The following is a 23,101-nucleotide window of genomic DNA, read 5'->3' on the forward strand; positions in this document are numbered from 1 at the left end:
GTCCACAGTCTTGCTTATAGAAGGAAGACTAGAGAAGGTTGGGCCTCTTCCCTTTAGGGCCCTTCCTGGAAGTCTCACAAGGAACCACTGCTTAGACGTCATTGTAAGAACTTGTCTCCTAGGTGCAAAGGAGGCTAAAAAATATAATCTTCATGCTGGATGGTCATAAGCCCAACTAAAGATTCTGAGTTTCATTATTAAGGAAGAAGAGGAGAACACGTATAGAGGGAAAACCAGCAGCCTCTGCCCCAGTGTAAATATATTCGTTGTTACCTTTCTTGTATTTTTTTCTTTTCAGGACAGTCTCACTCTGTTGCCCAGGCTGGAGTGCAGTGGCACGATCTCGGCTCACTGCAACCTCCACCTCCCGGGTTCAAGCGATTCTCGTGCCTCAGCCTCCCAAGTACTGGGACTGCAGGCACGCGCCACCACACCCAGCTAATTTTTTATATTTTTAGTAGAGTCGGGGTTTCTCCATGTTGGCTAGGCTGGTCTCAAACTCCTAACCTCAGGTGACCCACCCACCTCGGCCTCCCAAAGTGCTGGGATTTCAGGGATGCGCCACCATGCCCGGCCCTTCTTTTTAACTTTCTATATAAAGGGTTATGGCTAATCTATAGTTTTACCTTCTTAGAGGGGTTTTTGTCAGTCCATTCTTTTTTTTTTTTTTTTTTTTTTCTTGTTTCCAGTGGGATTGGATGTCAATCCATTCTTGATGGTTTTTTTTTCAAATACATTTCTGATTTTGTATTTTTCAACTGCAATCCTATCTGAGGAAGAATAAAAATATTAGGAATGTACAGTTTTATTCCAGAAGTTGCAGGCCCTACCTGTCTGCCCCTCCCCCTGCCTCCCTCTCCAACATTGCCTCCCACCAGTCCCTCTCCTTCCGTTGCCCTCTGTGTCTCAGCCCCAGTCACAACAAGCTGAGGCCCAAAGCACCAGGCTCCAGGCTGCCTCTGGGCCTTTGTACACATGCTGTTCGCCTCTGCCTGGAAATGATATAATGCATGGCGAATAGGCCTGGCTCTGAGCCCAGCTGCCTGTGGTATATCCTGGCACTGCTGCTTATAACTGTGTGTCCTTAGGTAAGTTAGGTAATCTCTCTGTGCCTCTACTTTGTTATCTAATAATAGCACTTACTTTAGGGCTCTTGTCATTATCAAATGAGCCAACATCAGAAAAATGCTCAGAGCCTTGCTTCACATACAACAAGCCCTCAATAGTAGCTAAGTTTGTTGAGCATTTACTATGTGCTAAGCACCTTACTGACATTCTCTCCCTTAATCTTCACAATAATCCTGAGGTATGGCCTTACAGTTCCCCTGTTTCACATATGAGGAAACTGAGGCACAGAGATGGTGAGTAGTTTGCCCAAGGTCCCACAGCTAGCAAATGATAAAGCCTGGCACAAACATCATCAGAGTACATACCTTTTCTACCACATTAGCACCAGATGTGAAAGTGTAGTGGGTTTCCTCTGTAATCTGTAAGGCTGTGTGCTGCCTTTTGCTAATTTTTATGGTTGTTTTTTTTTTTTTTGGAGGCAGAAGCAGGCCCACATGGCCCCTAGGAGCCCACCCTGGCTTTTGCCTCTTGGCCCTGACCAGGCCAGGCCCTGCCCTTTTAGGCTTCTAGAGCCACCTCTCTCAGGATATGAAGCTGTACAGCCTCTGCTGCCTCCTGGATGTTTATTTTTTGTGCCCAAGCCTGCAAGGAGCGTTCTGCGGCAGCCTCACACGGAGCCTGTGGCTTCTCCACTTCTGAGGCTGTGGCTCCCCTCCCAGGGCCATTTATATCCTGGACCCCATCATCATCCCACCCCATTTGAGATCAGGTTCCTCCCCAGAGGCCTCTGCCTTCCTAAACCAGGCCGGTCTGTGGCACAGGCAGCCCCTAGCGGAGAGAGGCACAGTCTGGCTGGCTGGTCCCCACGTGGTATGTGATGGACACTGAGCTTGCTGAGCATCCTGCAGTTCACAGCTAGCACTCTCTAGACCTGAGGGTCTCAGCCTTTGGTCGGCATCAGAAAATACCTACAGAGAATAAGAGATAAGATGCAGATGCCAAGTGCAGCAGGGTAAATCACAAATAGCTCCAAAATGATCAAGTCCTAATGCACAGAACTAGAAAATGCTACTTTATAAAGAAACACAGTCTTTACCAATGTGATTCTGTTAATGTTGACATGAGATTCTCCTAGATTATCTGAGTGGGCCCTACATCTCATCACAAGTATCCTTATAAGAGAGAGGGATGCTTGACACAAAGAAGGAGAAAGTGATGTAAGACACAGATAGAGACTGGAGTGACTAGCCACAAGCCAAGGAATGCTAGCTACCACCAAAAGCTGACAGGGGCAAGGAATGGACCCTCTCCTAGATCTCCACGAGGGAGGGGAGGCCCTGCAAACACCTTGATTTTGGACTTCTGGCCTCCAGAGCTGTGAGAGGCCAGAAGTCCAACATATGGCCACCAGATTGTTGTTTCAAGCCACCAAGTTTGTGGTATTTTGCTACAGCAGTCATAGGAAACTAACACACCAAGCAAAAGGGTACAGACCCAGGAATATCCATTTTCACCAACTCCCCAGGTGATCTGGAGACTCCCTGAAGATGGAGAACTAGATGGAGCATCCAGGCTAATGCTCCAGGAGGACCATGAATTCTTACAGTTTTGCTCACATCCTATTTAAATTGTGAGAGCCTGGAGCATGTTGAATGCCTAAATACCGATGGGAAACATACAGAGAGGAGATGGAGGTTGAAGTCATGGGACTGCAGGGAGATAAGTGATTGAGCCAAGTCCCCAGGGAAGCAGAAGCAGGGAAGAGAAAAGGAATCCTTCTCTGGGATGGGAAGGGAAATGAAGCCTAGGGGATGTGTAGCTGTTTGCAGGGGGGGTGGAGGTTGTTGTTATTCATGTATCATTTTTGCTCGCTCTGCCTAGACCTGCCTGTCCTCAGCGCTGTTTGCAGCCCTCAGCCCTCTAAATCACCTTTCTTAGGATGTGCAGCTGGAAAGCCAGAGATGCTTCCTTGGTCAGTCGCATGTGTCTGGGCAGCATCCGTAGAAATCACCTCCTCACCTGTGCCCTTTGCCCACTTGCCCCATTTCAGGCAATTTATGTAATCACTCATAAGTGGCACTGACCTTCACACTGCAGAAGACTTGTACTTTGGTACAAAATGGCTTACTTTTCCCTAAAAGCACTGACTCTCTCCACGAGGCCTCTGTTTCATGGTTGCCAAGTGGTGTATTGTGCATAGTCAGGATGTGGGGAAGTCATCCTCCATGGGATCTAGCACACTGAGCTTCCTCCCTGCCTCAGCCAATTGTGTATGATGGTGAGGAAGGCAGAATCAGCAGTAGAAAGAGAAGGCTATGTCCCTGCAGGCAACTAAATCCCATTGCAGAAGTGTGTCAGGTTTCTCCAGAGGAACAGAACTCACAGGATGTGTGTACATGTTGGTGGAAAGGAGATTGGACGGATGGATGGTTGGATGTATGGGTGGATGTGTAGGTGGATGAATGAATGGATGGGTGGCTGGTTGGATAAATTGATGGCTGGGTGGCTGGGTGGATGAATGGATGGATGTGTGGATGGAATGGATGAGTAGGTGGGTGGGTGGATGGATGGATGGATGGATGGATGGATGGATGGATGGATGGATGGATAGATGGAAGGAATAGATGGTGAGTGGACAGATAGAGAGACAGATTGATCAACACACACATATCCTACTGGTTTTGTTTCTCTGGAGAGCCCTGGCTAATATGCTTTATATATACACACAGATTTAAGGAATTGGCTCACAAGATTGTGGATACTGGCAAGTTCAAAATCTGCAGGGTAGGTCAGCAGGCTGGAGACCCAGAAAAGAGTTGAGGTTGCAGCTCAAGTCGACTGGCAGAATTCCCTCTTTGGGGAAAAATCAGTCTTTTTTTTCTCTTAATGCCTCCAACTGTTTGGATGAGGCCCATCCACATTATGGAAGATAATCTGCTTTACTCAAAGCCTACTGATTTAAATGTTAATCTCATCTAAAAATTCAGAGTAATGTCCAGACTAGTGTTTGAGTAAATATCTGGATACTGTGACCTAGCCAAGTAGACACATAAAATTAACATCACAAGGTGTCTTTCTCAAGTGCTTATATTCCCAGGATGATACTAAATACTGCTATGAATACAAAATCGTCTGCAGACAATGCTTGGTTCAGAACAAACTCCCCAAGACTGAAGTGCTTCATAGGGTTGTTGGAAGACTAAATGAGAATCCAGGTGGAGACAGAATCCACCTTTATGATAAAAACTGAAGCCACCAGGCACTAACTTTTCCCAACCTCACTTGCAGCTTGACAAAGGCTCATGAACCAGGCTCTGTCAATCTGATGCACCAGCTCAACTCCTTCTATTCCATTGTCTCCTAGACCTGTGACCCCTTTTTCTCCCCCACTTAATAACAGAATTCATCTTCCCTGGTTTCTGGCTTGAGTCATGATTCTCTGTGGGTCATGGTTACTCAAAATATGTTCCATAGACCAGCAGCTGCATCATTACCTCGAGTTCATTAGAAATGCAGAGTCTCAGCTGGGTGCGGTGGCTCATGCCTCTGATCCCAGCACTTTGGGAGGCCAAGGTAGGTGGATCACCTGAGGTCAGGAGTTCAAGACCAGCCTGGCCAACATAGTGAAACCCTGTCTCTACTAAAAATACAAAATTAGCTGGGCGTGGTGGCGCATGCCTGTGATCCCAGCTACTTAGGAGGCTGAGGCATGAGAATTGCTTGAACCCAGGAGGCAGAGGTTGCAGTGAGCCGAGATCACTGCGTGACACAGCAGGACTCCATCTAAAAAAAAAAGAGAGAAAGAAATGAAAGAAATGCAGAATTTCAGGCTCTGCCCCAGACCCTCTGAATCGGAATCTGCATTTTAACAAGATCCCAAGTGACTCAAAGGCACAGAAACATTTAAGAAGCACTGACCTAGAACACTACCTTGGCTTCCCCCACTCCAGGACATCTGCAGAAACCACCCTCGTGGGCAGTTGGACCGTGCCTCGCACAGTAGGGCTATCACTATAGTAACCAGCCGTGGCCACCTCTTACCTCTACCATCTTCCTGACTTTGGTGCCCACAGATGCAGTGATGTTACAATGAGTATTGCTATAGAAACCAGCACCGGATATGGTCTACTATCAATGTAGCTGCTTTTCCTTCACTCTCTGTGTCTCTGGAGTTATGAGCTTCCTAAACCACAAATATCTAAATTCCTCTCCAGTCTAAGAAACACTCAACAAATAACAAAGATGAAAAGTCAGGGCCGCATAGTTTACAAAGGGAAGGCTATAGCAACTGCAGAGGTTTGCATCTATTTGTAAAGAAAAGGCAGGAACATCCCTCTATGTCGCTCTGTGTAGCAAGGCCTTTTCCTGCACCTGACAGGGAGAAGGTGAGTGATGCTAAAAACAATGTTGGTGGTGATGATAATAACAGCCCCCATTTATTGAGCACTTTCTCGGTACTGGGCGCCACGCTACATACATCATCCCATTCAATTCTTCCAATAACCCTGTTTATTTGTTCCCTGTGACTGCTGTAAAAAATTACCACACACATGGATGCTTAAAACAACACAAAATTCTTCTCTTAACAGTTCTGGCAGCTAGAAGTCTAAAATCACCCTCACTGGGCTAAAGTCAAGGTGTAGGAAGGGTTGGTTCCTCCTGGAGGCTCTGGAAGAGAATCTATTTCCTTGCCTTCTCCAACTTCTAGAGGCCGCCTGCATTACCTGGCTCATGGCTCCTCCTCTCATTACTCCAACCTCTTCCACTGCTTCTTTTCCTTTCTCCTTTGACCTTCTTGCCTGCCTTTGATAAAGACCCTTGTCATTGCATTTAGGGCCCACTTGGAGGATCCTGAACTTAATCACACGTGCAAAGTCCATTTAGCCAGATAAGGCAGCTTTCACAGGTTATAGGGATTAGGATGTGGACATCTTGGGTTAGGGGTGGGGGCATTCTTCAGCCAACCATACCCTCTGAAGTGGGTGCTGTTATTATCCCCATTTTCCCAGTGAGAGAACTGAGGCATGACAATTGAAATATCTTGTTCAAGGTTCCCACTGCTAGAAGGTAGAGCTGGAATCCCGTTCCAATCAGTCTTTCTCCAGAGCCCGTGCCCCTAACCACAGCACTGTACAATCCTCAAATGCTTTGACCCCATCCCCTACTGCACTAGGTCAAAGGAAACAAACCAAACACCATCAGCTTTCTAAGGAGTTTGAGCTTCCAGTTGAAGCCCCTCTACTGCAGACTGAAACCTCAAAATAGGATTTCTTGGTTTGGGGACCCTTTGCTCAAGTTTTCTTCAAAATGTCCAACCTCAAGTATATTGGTTTGCTGGGGCTGCCATAACAAAATGCCATGGACCAGGTGGCTTAAACAACAGAAATTGATTTCTTCCCCACTCTGGAGGGGCTGGAAGCCCCAGATCAAGCTGCTGGCAGGGTTGTCTTCCTCTGAGGCCACTCTCCTTGGTGTGCATGGCCACCCTCTTGCCCCACTGTGCACACACAACCCTGGTGTCTCTCGTGTCCTAATCTCCTCTCCTTCTAAGGACACCAGTCAGACCAGATTAGGGCCACTCTATTGGCCTCATTTTAACTTTATTACCTCTTCAAAGGCTCTCTCTCCAAATACAGGCACATTCTGAGTACTGGGGGCTAGGGCTGTAACATAGGAATTTGGGGGAACACAGTTCAGCCCATAATAATAGGTATTTTCTCTGAACCCCAGAACAAGGCAGTTTAGCATGTGCGATGAATTCCAGACCCCATGGATGTTCTCACTCCTAGGTTACATGTCTACTCCACATTCTTTACCACGTCTCCAACCTCACCCTCAGCAACCCTTTCAATACCTTTTAATATACTACCTCTGGATATGCCTGTGGCTCAATATTCCCCATATCCAACCATGACCTCTTTGTGGGAGGGTCCTATCTTCTGATCTCCCCAAAACTTTCTGTCTGTCATTAGGACTTCCATGGTTTTCTCTCCATCTTCCCAAGTCCACACACTAGGTACTTCCTAAAGCCCCAGCAACTGGTTTTTCCAATAGAATCAAAGAATATTAGCATTGGAAAGAAGTGAACAGGCTAATGGTAGCCACCTCTGACCTACCATCTGCATTTGTAAGTAAAGTTTTATTGGAACACAGCCAAGCTCCTTCATTTGTGTATCATCTGTGGCTGTTCTCGCTGCAATGGCAGAGTTGAGTAGTAGCAACAGAGACTGACCATATGGCCCATAAAGCCTAACATACTTACTAGCTAGCTTTTTACAGAAAAGGTTTGCTGAGCCCTGAAATAGACCATCTGATCCAAACTCACCCCATTTTATAGGTGAAGACACTGAAAGCCAAAACGTTGATGGGCCAGAGGAGCCCTCCAGTGAGTTCCTGGCAGATCCAGGGCTGGGATTCAGTTCTGCGGAATCCCAAACCAGGCCTTCCCCACATCCTGTAACATTCTTTCTAGTACCCAGACTCCCCAGCCAAACTCCTTTTCCATCCTGGATGGTCAGCCTCATCACCAGCTCTCTCTTCACCATTTCAGAGAAAGGCTGTGTCCGTGTATGTTCTCCATCTCCTACTTGAATCTGGGCTCAACAACCATCCTGAGCTGACGTGCTGGCTTGACCCTGCAAGGAAGCCTATCACGGCTTTCTCTTTCCTTCCAGAGCCTCCAGTTGCACCCTATATACCTCTCCTAACACCACAGTGAAGATGTAGATGGCCACTGTCCTGTTTGGGTGGACCATCTCCCTCCTCTGCTCATCTCAGGCCACCCGGTCAGGGATTAACAAACCTGCCTTGCTCCAGAATTTCCAGGGGAGCTTATTTAGAATGCAGATGCCCAGGCCCTACCCCAAGACCTATTGGAGCCAAACTCTGGATTTAAAATCATGGCCGTTGCCATTTTAACAAGCTCTTCGTGTGATTCTGATGTTCAACGAAGTCTAAGAACCACTTCACTAAACCATGAGCTCCTCAAGCTTCTTTTGGGTTTTAGTCACTGCAAACAACTTCAGAATAAAAGAGACAACCAGTGGAACATTGTTCTCTTAAAAAAAATGTATAAAGAGAATGCAAGATTTTTTCTTCAGCATTCTCCACCCTCTCCTCAACTCAGGGCCCTCGAATTCTTTCCCATCTCCAATTCCTCCAAAGAAAACATCACAAATAATGCTATTTTTCCCCTCTGAGTAGACAAGATAAGAAGATTTTTAAATGAGTTACTGGCAAAGAATTCATGAGCTTATAAACTATTAAGGTCAGAGTGACAAAAAGAAGGCAATGTTGAAAGGAGAGAATAGGTACATAGAAAATTCCAGGAGAGGCTGGAATCCTGCGGTTCAAGGTGTCTTATTCTGGGGCTTGCGAGCTGTCTTGGTAAAGGTGTTATTTTGAAGGCAGCAGAGCCTTTTTTTTTTTTTTTCCTATTCTTTGGCATTCACCAGGCATTGGCTGTGTGCCCTGGGCCTCGCTTGGCATCTAACATGAAAGACAGCAGCCCAAGGGCAGTTCTGTGATGGAGATACAGTCCCCCAGGGACTCAGGGTTGTGGGCTGTGCTTTGGGGCCACTGAGCAAAAGAATGATGGTGGGAGGTGCCTCTGAAACCTAATCCAGAGAGGAGTTCTCTGAGCACTTGGGGCTGGTTTCCAACAGTGATGGAAACACTGTGACAAAAATAAGTTCTGCTCACCTGAGACAGTAGAATCCAATTCAATTTCAAGTCAATGTGTGTTTATTGAGTGCCTGATTCAGTTTAGGTGATGGAGAGAATGGGAGAATGAGGGAGACAGCCTAAGAAGCAGGCCGATTCAGGCAGAAAATCCTTGGGACTCTGCCCCACAGATAGGTCCACAGGTCCAGAAACGCAATTTTATTGGTTTCACCGAGTAAGAAATTGGTAAATCTTAGTCTGTGACATGAGCAAATATTTATTAAATGCCTACAGTGTGCCGGGCAGCGTCCTGGGGCTGCAGCAGGAGTGGTGATCCAAGAAGTCCCCATTCCCTGCCCTGGTGGAGTTTACATTCTAATGGGGCATTTGCAGAAGCAGCGGGTAAGGCCAGAGGAGTCCTCTGGGGTGAGGCCCACAATGCGAGGGATTCAAGTGGGATAAAGTCAGGAGGAACATCTAGGGAGAAATGGGATTTAGCCTGTGGTTTGAAGGTTAAAGGGCTTCAAGCCTTACAGACAGGAGGCTGAGCTGCATGAACAGGAATTAGCCCATTGCATACCAGCAAGAGTCCATGACCTGATCAGATCCCCTGGGGTGACAGGTGCATGCTGAGTAACAGAGTGCATGCTACCAAGTTGGACAACAGAATGTCGATATCACATGGGGTTTCTGCACACAGGATATGCAGTCAAATAACTTGGGTCTGACTCCCAGCTCTTGCTCGTCTTGTGGTCCAGGGCATGATACTTAACCTGAATCAACATCATGCTCCTGATCAATGAAATGGGCATAATCATAACTAGCACAGAGGTTGGTCCTAGGCATTCAGATGAGACCATGAATGACTGTAAATGGCTGAGCTGCTGAATATTATTAACATCGGATAAATAGATCTGACGTTAGGAAAACTGGCACCTGCCACCAAAAACTTTCTGGGAAGCTCATGACATCTGCATTTCTCAAGGGGGCTGGCTGACTTGTAACCCCATCTACCTGTCATCCTCTTCTCAATGCCATGGTGGTCATGCTGGACTGAATGGCAGCCCCAGGGCGGGGGGCGGCAAGAAACATGCCCAGAATATATTTGCACAACCTGGCCTCCTTCAGTTTTGCACCTGGGGAACCCCACTGGCTTCATGCTCGTCTGACCCTTGCTGAATGGCAGGAAACCTTTTGGATCTACATAGTGCGTTTCTCAAAGTGTGGTCCTTGGGCCACCTAAATCAGAATCGCAGGGGCTGCCTGTTAAAATTAAGTTCTTGGACTCTAACACAATCACCATCGCTGGATATAGAGCCAGATGATTCCCAGGCCCTCTCACGATGACTTTAGAGCAGGGGTTCTTTGAGAATGTGGTCCTCAGACCAGCAGCATCCGTATCAGGAACCAGTTAGGAATGCATTTCCTGGGTACCTCTCCTGATCTATCGAATCAGAAACTCTGGGAATGAGACCCAGCAGTCTGTATTTTAACAAACTCTCCAGATAATTCTGATGCACATTAAATTCACATGGGGAGGTTTTAAAAACTACCTGTGTCCATCTGCACCCTATACCAATTAAATCAGAATGCCTGGGACAGGACTCAAGTGTCATTACTTTTTCAAAATCTTCTCCAGTAATCCTAATGTGAGGACAGAGTTTATCATCATTGGAAGAAATAGGAAGATGGCACAAATGCATTGCACTTAGAAAGTTGTCCTTCAGTGGTAGGCATTGTCTCAGTTAATGCTTGCAACAAGCTTGCAACAGCCTACCATGATCCAATTAGCAGGCAGGGAACTTGAGGCTCTCAGAGTTTCAGGGGTGTGACCAACGTCCAAGGGGCCTCAAACTGTTGGCGCCACTGGGCGGCTGCCCAGCCTGGCTGGGTCTGGGGGAAGGCTGCCTGTTAACCTGGCTCTCTTTAGAGAGCCTTTTCCAGGTGCTAAAGCCTTTTGGCAGCATGTTGCCTGGGCAGAGCTGAAGCCTGAAAGAGCTCCAGAAAGACAACAGGGACCAGGCTGCAGATGGGAAGGAAGCGCTAGCGGACACCTTAGGCTTGGACCCACAATCAGGGAGCCCCAAATAGAAATAACACCGGGCGCTGATTGGTTTTCCGCCGCTCCAGACCCTGCGCTTGGTGCTTCAAGTGACTCATCCTTATGTTCACATGATCGCCGAAAGGGATAATATTCCCAGATCAGTTACCTCCTAGCCTTTCCTAGTCACATTATCCCCAGGTTACAGATGAGGAAACTGAGGCCCAAGGATTCCAGAGAGCCTGCCCCGGGGTCACCGGTGCGGTCCGGATGTCTCCAAAGGCTCTCCCACTACTCTGGAATTCAGAGGCAGGGTCTCCAGGGAAAGCGGGGAGTGGGCTGGGGAGTCGGGAGATGGGGGGGGAATCCCCCGAGCAGGGGGTGGGGCCGAGCCGGCAGCCCCTGCCTCCAGGGAGGCCCTAACGCGCATCTCTGGGTCCCTCCTCCCGCCGCAGGCCCTTCCTCGTGCTGCCGCCGCTGATGGAGTGGATCCGGGTGGCCGTGGCGCACGCCGGCCACCGCCGCAGCTTCTCCATGGACAGCGACGACGTCCGCCAGGCGGCCCGGCTGCTGCTGCCCGGTGTGGACTGCGAACCGCGCCAGCTCAGGTAGGCGCGGGGGCCGGCGTGGGGCGGCAGGGGAGGGAGGGCTCCGGGCTCGCAACCTCCACCCCTCCAATTAGAGCCCCGCACACCTCGGCGGCGCTGGGGTGGAGGCTCCCTGGTTGAAGTGGCAGGCGGGGGCTGAACAATAAGCAGGTCCCTGGAGTTGCGGGATTAAAGAACGCGGCGAGGCCCGATTCTTAGATTACAGATGTCGGTGTGGCTTCTCTCTGGCTATTCTCTCTGCGCCTAGCTTCTCCCTCTCTCTCTCCTCTCCCGGTAAAATCCGGTCTTCCTGTAGTTTTCTAACCAAACCTTGCAGAGTGAAATTTCTGGCTGGGTCAGAGAGCGCCTCTGCGTTTTCACTTGCGTGAGGATGGAGTGGTCCTCTCTGCATTCCTCAGGCCTGTATCCAGGGCTCTCCTCCATCAAGGTGGGAATTACTCCTGGGTCACTCAGGGGCCTCTTGCGTGGCTGCTCATTTTGAGCCAAAGCAAGAGAAATAAAAGAACTCACTCAGGTGAGTCATAATCTGGCTTTAAATGCAAAAAGCACATAAATCCAGTGGGGCGTGTGTGTGTGTGTGCACGCTCACGCGCACGCACACGCACAAACCTAAGAGCATGCACTTTCCTTACTCCCCCCACTCCCAGCTGTTTCCCAAGTGTCATTGTCATCATTTTCAAGTCCCCTCCTACCCACTGATGGGAGACTGCCTGTCCTCCACAGCTCATCCAACTGGGCCAAGGGCGGAGAGTTCTGCCCTTTCAGATCTGATTGGGGTTCTGCAAGGAAATAGTGGGTCTGCGGTATGAAACAGCCCCCTGAAGGCCCAGAGCTGTCCCTCAGCCCAAGAACATGCAGAGAGCTAGTCAAAGTCATCATTGCTAGCATTTATTGGATGTTTACCACATGCCGAGCACTGTTCAAAGTGCTTTACCCAGATGAATATTTCCCAAACGCTGTAAAGTAGGTACTGTGATTATGCTCACTTCAAAGGTAAGGAAACTGAGGCACAGATAGGTTAAATACCATGCTCAAAGTCACAAGAGTAGTAAATAATAGAGTCAGGATATGAATTCAGGCAACCCAGAGCCCTGGGATCATAGTTCTAACCACTGAGCTTTCGTGCCTTCAGATTTTTGTCCAGGCATTTTCTGGTTGTGCCACCATGCCTTGTACCTTGCCACCTACAATAACAGCCCATCTCAGGGAGAGGTGAGGTCATTCACTGAGTACCTACTATGTGCTAGTTATCAATTGCAACAAAAGATTTATTTCCTTTAATCCCTGAAGGGGCATCATGAGGTTGGCATAATCTTCCCATTTTACAGATTAGGAACCATTGGTAGAGCAGCTTGTAGGTAGAGGTACCAAGGAAGAAATTCTTGTGGTCCTATTCTAAGTCCAGCCTCTGCCACCAGACTGTCCTGCCTCCTGTTTTCAGGGGTGGGGGGGACATTCTCACTCCCACCACTCCTGCCCATTGCCCTGATCTCCAACCTGGATGTCTTTGCAGCTCCTGCTTTCCTCTTGCAGGAAGCCTGGGACTGCTGGGTGACAGGAAAGGTTAGATGTTTTCTTAGTGCTAACTGACAAAGCGTTCCTTGTTTGTCATACCTTCAGGAGACCCCACAACTTAAAAGTTAGGAGCCTGGGCTCCAGGATGCCATTGCCTGGGTCCAGATCTCACCACCAGAGTTAATCAACTGTGCAAACCTGGGCAAGCTCGTTAACCTCTCTGGACCTTAGTTTTCCCATGAGTAATGTGGAAATGTGAATAGCAGCTCTGCTTAGAGGTTGGTGTGAGCACGAAGTGGGATAATGAATGTGCATTATTCACTCAAACAATGCCTGAAAGGAAGTAAGTGCCTATAAAGCGGTCATTTTTAACTAAATTCCCCGAGCCTCTGCTACCACTGAAATAATGAGGCGGCTCCTACTTAGGTATTATTCTATAATTTTTGAAGACCTTTAATACTTTCTCATAAGAGCCTCAAAACAAACATTGGTATCCAGAAAAAAGCAGTGCTGCCCCATTTTGCAGAGGAGGGAATCAAGGCTTAGTGACATTAGGTAACTCTGCCAACATCACACAGATGGTAAGTGACAGAGTTGGGAGCCATATATCACACCCAGAGACCCACTGATACAACTATGTGTCATTTTTCTGCTCCATCACTCTAGACCTAGACAAGCCCTCTCGGAGGATGCTATCTTCTGGATAGCTCTGTCCCTTTTCACAATTTTGCAGACTGAACATGAGCCTCAGGGGCCACTGTCCATCTCTGCACCCCTCCCCCAGCACAGAGTTCTTTCTGCATGGTCCAGCAACCAATTGTGTGTCATTCTGACAGTCACACCAAGGATTTCAATTTCAGCATCTGTCCAGTTGGAAGCCTCAGCCCTGGCTTTCAGGATGTGAATGTGATGTGCACACAGGCCAGAATGCACAGAGGAACAGAGGAAGTTGGTTCCTCTGAGTCCCTGGGCTCTTTTTAATCATTTATGTCTTCATTCTTGACTCATTTGTCTCCTGAATGATGATTTGTGTACAGAAAATATACTGATTGATTGTTCGAGCTAAATTTTCATTTGATTTGGAAATCATCTTCAAAGAGAGAACTAAAATATTGAGTTAGCTTACCTAAATAGTAAGTGAAGGACTTACAAGTTCTATTAGCTACAAAAAATTCAGGACATGAAAGGATAAACCATTTCTTTCAAAAAGAACACACATTTTTCAGACTAATCAACATACAGATATATCTACACGTATATTTTCTAATCTCATTTAATGTGACATGAAGTAGGAATTACTGTCTCCATTTTGCAGGTAACAGGATCAAAGAAGTTTTGTTCTTTCAAGACACCCAACAGATAGATACCAGGGACCCACCCTGTTTCTTACACTTACAGTCCATGTGGCGTGTACATAGCTGTCCCCAACAACTGTGCAAGACAGCCTTTATTATCCCATTTTACAGATGAGAAGGCTGAGGCCCACTGAGGTTATGGGACTTGTCCAAGGTCACACAGCTGCTCTGAGGCAGAGCAGGGCTAGAATGGAGGACTTGGCAAATAATGTAAAACTACAGTCTCCTTGCCTCTCTCCCCTCCCAGACATTCATTTTAGAAGTTGCCGGGTGGGCTTCTAGTTCTGAGTCAGTCAGAGCTGAGCTCCTTCTTTCTAAATAAACAGCCCTAGAAAGGGGAAGGCAGTTTGGTGTTCTAACAATGCGGGAACTTGGGACGTGGTATTGGCGACTGGAGTGTCAGTGACTATTAGCACATATAATTACCTACCAGCTGGCCGAGGTTTCCTGGTGGGAGGCAGCCTGGATACCAGCCTGGACAGAGAGACCAGAGTCAAGGATTCCCAGGTCTGATGCTGGCACTGCCATTGATTTGCAGAGTGACCTTGATCAAAAGCTGCCAGAGCTCTGCTTTTGTCTTTATGCAGCTAAGGGAAAGTCTCACCATGGTGATCAGGTTTATTCAAAAAGGAATTCCATTCCACGAGGCTGCGTTTCTAAGCTCACAGTGGTGTCCCATTTATTCTTCCTTAATTAAAGTATCAGATAATACAAACCTGTGAATTCTTCCCGCCACCCCACCCCCGCCTTTTTTCTTGTTCTTTGGAAGGTGAAGGAGTGGGGAGGGCAGTGGAAGGGAAGAAAAGAGCAATTAATACATTTGACAGGGTTTCTTATGTTTTCTTAATTACTGGTTTTGAAAAATACAGAGTAAATACTGTCGGAAATATACAGAGTAAATACTGTCATTTTCCTCATGTAAGAGGCCATTTTTCTGCTCTGGAGTGAAGGCCGTGTTAAAATAAAGGTAGTCAGGGGTGTTCTTAAGTCCTCTCTTAGCTGATAAATGGTACCTATCAACAGGATTTGGGGGCTGTTTGAACCATGAGTTTATTTCAGAAAATGGTTACTCATTTTGCGAGTGTTTCTGCCATGTAACCCAGATTTTGAGCTGTTCCAGAATGGGAAAGTTTAGGGGTGGTAAGCTGCAAAGAGTATTAGAATGGGACTCAGGAAACCTGAGTCATTACATTCTTGACTTTGCTCTATTTATTGAGCACCTACTAAGTGCCAATCCCCACACAGATGCTCTCATCTAGGTCTGCTGCTTTCCAGCAGGTGACCTTGGGCAAGTCCCCTCCCCCATCTCACAGGACTTGGTTCATCCTCTGTAAAGCTGGTAGTAACAGCTGCCTTGTGAGCTGGGGAAACTTGGCGGGGGTCAGGGATGAATTTAACGAATTGCACCACTCTATGACCTGCTACTTTCAACCCTTCCCAGGTCCCCTGGGCACCTTTTGAGGCTGACAGGTTTTGTTATTTGTCTGGTGTGGGCCAGATTGGATTATAAGGTGAAGGCTGGGCCTCAACAGCACTTTTCCTAAAATACAACTCTATAATGACAGCTGGAAGTTCAGGTTCATTTACCAAAGATGAATGGGGTGCTGAGGCCTGCCCAGCCCACACAGGACAACCTCTGTGGCCCTTTGAGAAGAAGATCATCCAGATAAGGGGAATTCCAACCGTTGGTGTCAAAAGTTACCATCCATTCCCTCCTGAGATCTGTATGGTACCTGATCTTTTTCTGGGGTCAGGAGACATGGAGTCCCCAGGACTTAAATGTCACTGGGGTGATACGGATGGTAAACAATAGCGAACCAATGAGCAAGATTATTTCATAGAGCCTGAGTGCCACAAAGAAAGCGAAACAGGGTGAGGGGTAGAGAGGAAGTGAGGAGGGAGGGACACATCCATCAGGGGTTTGGACAGCTCCTAAGGACCTTGCAGGGGCAGGGGCAGGGTCATGCTCCTGCTTTAAAGAAAGGCTTGGTATCTTATGGGGCAAGGGGCTTATGGCTTTCCAAAAGCCATCTAGAGCTGCATCCGCACCAGCCATTTCCCCCAGTCATGTCCACACGTTGACCCCTGAATTCAGACCTCGGACCTCCCCAATCTTTCCCTCCACGGGTCACCTGCAGAGGCTGAGCACCTGGGCCCAGCGCGTGGCTCTGTGAGGCCTTGGAAAACTCCCCAGCCTCTCACAGAGTCAGAAACTTCTCTCTCCTCTCTCCTTGAATGCCCTGTCCTTAGCTGGCCCTGAACAAATCCTGCAACTCCCCACAGACTCTCCGGCTGGGCTGCCAACCCCTTCTTCACCTCCAGCAGACATCACACTCCACGCCACGGCCCCGTGGTGACCCATTTGGAGCCACTGCCTCCCCCGAACTGATGTCAATGCATTAGCGCCTCCCAGAAAGCAGAAAAACTGCCCTCTGCCTGATCCCTGGGGAGTTGCTTTGGGGTTCAGCTGTCCTCGCTTAACAGAGTCAGGGACAGGCCTTGGAACCTGCCTGAGGAGCCAGGCTAGTACCTTGCACTCAGCAAACATGTATGGAGCACCTGCGGTGTGCTGGCCTGCTCTGTGCTTGGCTGGGTGGGAGGTGGGCAGAGAGGCCCAGACGTAATTACAGAAGAATGTGGTGACTGCTCTAGGGAGGTCAGTAGAGATCTAGGTTTGAGGAAGCAAGAAATGGCCTCCTTGCTGAGGTGCCATGTGATTGAAATCCTGAAGAATAAAGAAATGTATCAGGTGGAGAAGGTGAAAACGGGGAAGAAGGGGAGAAGGCATTAGAGAAATAAGTCCACACAGAGGGAACCACATATGCAAAGGCCTCAAGGTGGGAAACTGTTGGAAGAAACACAAGGAATTCAGACAGAGAGAGCATAGGGCTCAACAAACAGGGAGCACCCACTGTGGGATGGGCCCTGCACCAGGCATTGGTTACAGAGCTGAAGGCAGGACCAAACTCACCGTGGAAGGTCTTTTATGCTGTGCAAAAGAACTGTGGCAGTATCTGCAGGGGGCAGGAGCTGTTGCAGATTTGTAAACAAGGAAATGACAACAGATCTATATTTTAGAAAGACGGGCTGTTGGCATTGTAGACAGTGGGCTGAGGCGGGCAGAGGCAGGGGAGTCTGGAGTCAGTGATCCACGTGAGAGGCTGACAGCCGGAGGAAGGCAGGAGCAGTGAGGATGGAGAAACAGGGAAGGATGCAACAGAAACAGAGAAGACAGAAGCAGCAGGACTTGGTGATGAATGTCAAGAAGAGGGAGTGATAAATATTCTAAGTGGCCCTGGTGGCAGGGGGAGCAGGAATGGGGGAGTGAGTGTTTAATGCGTTCAGAGTTTCAGATGGAGATAGATGGTTGCAAAACAATGTGAATATACTTAATGCACAGATCTGTACACTTAAAGATGGTTAAAGCGATAAATTTGATGTTATGTCTATTTTATCACAATATAAAAAATGGTCCTGGAGTGTTCTCAAATAAAAAATAATCTATACATAGCAGGGTATACAGTGTCAGCACTGGCCTTGTGTGAAATACACACACGTGTATTTGCTGTACATGCTTAGGCTGCCTCTGGAAGGATGGATAAGAAACGGATAACCAGAGATGTCTCCAAAGAGGGGAATTGGGAAGCTGGGAGTATCAGTTTCCTAGGGCTGCAGTTACAAAGTACCACACACTGGCTGGCTTCAAACAACAGACATTTATTGTCTCACCTTTCTAGAGGCTAAAAATCCAAAACCAAGGTGCTGCCGGGCCATACTCCTTCAAAAGCCTCCCTCTAAAGTCAAGGATCCTTCCTTGACTTTTTCAGCCTCTGGTGGCTGCAGGCGTTCCTTGGCTTGTGGCAGCATCACTCCAATCTTTGCTTCCATTTTCACATGGCCCTCTTCCCTCTGTGTCTGTGTCCAAATTTCCATCTTGTTGTAAGGACAGTAGTCAAAATAGATTAAGGCCCATTGTAATAGCCTCATCTTAACTTGATTATATCTGCAAAGACCCTATTTCCAAATAAGGTCATACCCACATGGAAAAGGAGTCAGGACTTAATGTATCTTTTTGGGGAACACAGGTCAACCCGTAACACTGGGAGGCAGTGGTAGGAGGGAAACAGACTTGGAATCTTGGGTTTTGTGGCATGTGCCTGTGTTGCCTAGTAGGTCCCTCACCAAATGTTTACATTAAAAGTTGACTCTGAAGTTTCTGGCATGGGAGAGTGTGTAGCTAGGGAAGGTTTTAACAAATGCGGCACAGGACAATGTGGGAGAAGTACTAATGGGTTCCATTTTGTGTGTGTGTGGTGTTTGTTTGTTTGTTTGAGACGGACTCTTGTTCTATCCCCCAAGCTGGAGTGCAGTGGCATGATCTCAGCTAACCTCAACCTCCGCCTCCCAGGTTCGAGTGATTCTCTAGCCTCAGCCTTCTGAGTAGTTGGGATTACAGGCATGTGCCACCATGCCCGGCTAATTTTTGTATTTTTAGTAGAGACAGGATTTTGCCATGTTAGCCAGGCTGGTCTGGAACTCCTGACTTTGGGTGATCCACATGCCTCAGCCTCCCAAAGTGCTGGGATTACAGGCGTGAGCCACCCCACCCAGCCGGGTTCCATTTTTTAAATGTTGGTTGTCCATCCAAGTGAGAGAGTCCTTATCAGGCCTCTTTATTGGAGCAAGTTTACCAGGGAATTAGGTCCACACTCCAGCATCTGCTCAGAAAGAAAGCAGAGCACTGTGGTTAGAACCACAGGACTTGCAGCCTGACTGCCTGGGTTCAAATCCTGGCTGCACCACTTACTCTGTGTGACCTTAGGCAAGTTACTCACCTCTCTGGGCCTCAATTTCTGTATCTGTAAAATGAGGACAATAATTATACCCACCTCATAAGGTTGTGAGAGGATTAGATGAAATAATGTATACAAACCATTTAGCACAATACTTGTGTCGTAGTAAACGCACATGAAATATTAGCTTATTTTCTCCCCTCTCGACCAAGAAGGTCAGTTCTTTCTGGTTGTGAAAAACAATAGCCTCATTGCCCTCTGAAAAGAAGGGGAAATAAATACCTTGAAGAGATGTGGCAGTATATCATTTGGGATATGGTTGGTAACTCTCACTGAGGTCTGGTGTGTCTTGGACCTTCTGCCACTGCTGGAAGAAAATCAGCTGGGACTGTCTGGCTTGGGAGTCACTGTCCCCACCTGTGACTCCAGTGTTCCTCTGTGTGACTCAGGTTTTCTGTTGCCTCTGAAATATGAGATTTGGAAAGCCATCACTGGCTGGCATCCAAAACCATAATCAAAGCAGTTGAACATCCATCATTTGTATCTAGCATTTGTAATCAGAGAGGGGCTCACTAATGGGAAAAGATAGCAGAAGGGAAGGAGGATCTGTGCAGATGGGAAACATGGCCCCTGGTTGGCTGGGCCTTGTCCCAAGTGAGCAGAATGAGCAGAGACTAGGAGAGACACAAGGGAGCATGGACTATTACAGAAGAAAGGTTCACAGCCTGGACTTGTATTCACAGCTGGCCTCCTCCTCTCTTTAGGGCTGGGGCAGAAATAAGTTGCCTTGATTGTGGGGCCTGGCACATAGTTGGGGCCCAATCAATAATTGTTGAATGAATGAAGGATGCAGAGCTGATAGGAAGTGTGTTCGTGGTGCTATAAGTGAGAAGACCGAGACTTTTCCTGGACTAATTTTTTTTTCTTTTTGAGATGGAGTCTCACTCTATCACCCAGGCTGAAGTACAGTGGTGTGATCTCAGCTCACTGCAACCTCCACCTCCTGGGTTCAAGCAATTCTCCTGCCTCAGCCTCCCAAGTAGCTGGGATTATGGGCGCCCACCACCATGCCTGGCTAATTTTTGTATTTTTTTTTTTTTTTAGTAGAGACAGGGTTTCGCCATGTTGGCCAGACTGGTCAGGAACTCCTGACCTCAAGTGATCCGCCTGCCTCAGCCTCACAGAGTGCTGGGATTACAGGCATGAGCCACTGCGCCCAGCCTCCTTTATTAATTTAGATGCAAAAAGGCTTCTACATAAACACACTAATAGACAGGTGAGAACTCGGTGTAGAACTCAGAAGAGAGGCCTTAACTAAGGAAGCCTTTGTGGGCACTTGGCAAATAGGTGAATGTTGAAGCTGTGGGTGTGGAGGACGTTGCCTCTGGAAGCAACTGATGAAGAGGAGTCACTGAGACAAGGAAGAGTGGTGCAGTCATAGAAGAGCCTAGAGAGAATGAAGTAGCAGGGACCAGGGAAACTGAGATGGAAAGAGGTCACCAGAATCCAAGGTTGCAACATCAGCAGAGAAGGGAGGCCACTGGGCTGGCAGTGAGGAATTCATTAGTGCCCTTTACAACAGCAGTTCCAACAGGCTGGTGTGGGTGGAAACCAGACTGCAGGCAGCAGACAGTTTGCCAACACTTGGAATTAGTTCTGAGCTTCCAAAGTGTTAAAAGCAAAACAGAAACACATTTGGTACTTATAGCAACACAGGGAACTGCATCTTAAATGGCATTTGAGGCTTGCTTCCAAAGTAAGCCTTCAGATTCCGGCTGGCAGTATTGAGGGTATGTAGTTAGCCATGTGGGATTTGGCTTCTTGGGAAACAGGGATTTATTGATTATATATTTATTTATTTTTGGCCTACTCTTGAGTCTATTAAATTTCTAACCAAGATGCTTATTTCCTCAGGCCAGCAAAGCTCCCAAACTCTAGTTTAAAATATTAATTACATGAGGACATTATCTTTCCTTAGCAATTAGTCAGGCCAGCAGTACTTACTACAAAGTCACGTGCTTAGTACAAAGTGCTTAGCACAAAACCAGGACAAAAGTATTTTTGGTAACAAGGAACCAGTCCCATACTTTAAAAAGCTTGTAGACATCACAACGTTCAGTGCATACATGCCATTTCATTAAATCACCCTGCAAAAGGTTAAGAACCACCAGATTGAATGATCTCCAAAGTGCTTTCTAGCTCTGAAAATTATTCAGTTTTGTGGTCAGATGTTAGATATGCAAAATGGCATGGAAATAGTCTGTTTTCACATTGCTATAAAGAACTATTAATACCTGAGACTGGGTAATTTATGAAGAAAAGAGGTTTAATTGACTCAGTGTTCCACAGTCTGTACAGGAAGCATGGCTGGGGAAGCCTCAGGAAACTTACAATCATGGTGGAAGGGGAAGTAGGCCAGTCTTACATGGCTGAAGCAGGAGGAAAAGGGCAAACAGGAAGGAGTTAAACACTTTTAAACAACCAGATCTTATGAGAACTCACTCACTATCATGAGAACAGCAAGGGGGAAGTCCACCCCCATATCCAATCACCTCTCACCAGGCCCCTCCTCCAACACAGGGAATTAAAATTTGGGCAGGGACACATATCCAGACCACATCATCAGGGACACTGTTACCTGTGGGGGAAACTGAGGCATGTCATGGGCAAAGGAAATAAGAATAACTGCAGCTCATGTCCTCTCTTATATCTCCACAAGATGGCAGGAACAATCAAGAGCCTGCATGGACCAGACCCAGTTCTGGGCATTTCTCATGCCCACCTCCATTCAGTTTCCTTCAGCCCTACAAGGAGCTTCCTTTTCTTCTCCACACCTGAGGAACTTGGAACTCCAAGGGGTTAAGAAACCTGCCCATGGTTATATGGAGAATGTGACCCATATGGAATTTGAGTCAGGTCTGTCTTATTCCAAAGGCTACGTTCTCTCCACTAGAAAGGCAGCCCTAATCAAAGAATAAATGGGAAATGTGAAAGTCACTTTTGCACCAGGCCTTTGGGTTCATCTTGAAAGGCTCAGCCTCCAGCCTCAGTTCCTCTTAGGAAGTCAGATGCACTACATCAATCTAGCGTCATCAGCATTTCCAATGCCAGAACTCCCTGTGAAGCCTTAGCGTTGAAATACTCTATCAGAGAGCCAAGAAATATGTGAAAAGCCCCCAACCTCACTAGTAATCCTGGAAATGCAATTCAAGCTCACACTCAGGTATGTATTTCATACCAGTTAGATTGGCCAAAGTACATAAATAAATAAAATCAGACAATAACAAATTCAGGCAAAGATGTAGAATAGTGAAAACTCTTAAACACCACTGGAGGGGACTCTGGATCTACTTTAAAGTAAACTTGAAAAGATACAATTCTACTCTAGGTCTATACCCTAGAGAAAGTCTTCCCATATAGAAATAAGGAGACATGTACATGGATATTCATAAATGCATTTTGTAATAGCAAAAGAGAGGAAAAAACAAGCTGCCTAGAGAGAATGGATACATAAATTATATTGTGTTGTGTTCATTCGATGGAAAACCAAGTAATGATGAAAAGAAATGAACTAGATCAGCCTGTTATTACATGACCAACTCTCAAATATTATACAAAAAAAGCAAGTTGAAGAAGGATTTATGCAGTATGCTAACACTTCTATAAAGTTCACCAACATGCAAAACATCCTGTATATTTTTAGGAATTTATATATGTAGTAAAAAGAGTAAAGCATGCATAGGAATGACAAATGTCAAATTCAGAAGATAGGGTACTCAGAAAGGTAGACAAGATGATGGAGTCAAGAGGCAGGGTGCAGGGGCCTTTGTGCTTGTAAGGCTTTATTATTTCAATTGTGTTGGATGGTCAGCATGTAGGTGGTCATTATGTTACTTTATATTTTATGTGTGCTGAAAATAATTCATTAACAATGAAAGTTATCTACCTAGCCAGTATTTGCAATAACACATTGAGAAAGCAAGTTCTGGGATATGAATATGCATTATAAAGAAGCGTTAAGTGATTCAATAAATTTGAGGAACAGTAGCTTAAAATTAA

The 23,101-nt window shown here is 46.9% G+C and overlaps 1 protein-coding gene across 4 annotated transcripts in view; it reads left to right on the forward strand.

The window, feature by feature from the left end:
* The window catches only part of BTBD11 (BTB domain containing 11), a 337,966-nt gene that overhangs the window by 247,411 nt on the left and 67,454 nt on the right, over nt 1–23,101 (forward strand). For 3 of the 4 annotated variants that reach the window (XM_017946172.3, XM_031650718.1, XM_031650719.1), the window contains one exon: nt 11,227–11,379. In XM_017946172.3, coding sequence (XP_017801661.3) covers nt 11,227–11,379 — 153 coding nt within the window. Of the gene's footprint in view, nt 1–8,500; nt 11,081–11,226; nt 11,380–23,101 lie in introns of those variants that run through there. The other variant, XM_031650720.1, reaches the window with a different exon arrangement.

This window comes from Papio anubis, chromosome 9 (assembly GCF_008728515.1).
Source record: "Papio anubis isolate 15944 chromosome 9, Panubis1.0, whole genome shotgun sequence".
Taxonomy (NCBI): domain Eukaryota; kingdom Metazoa; phylum Chordata; class Mammalia; order Primates; family Cercopithecidae; genus Papio; species Papio anubis.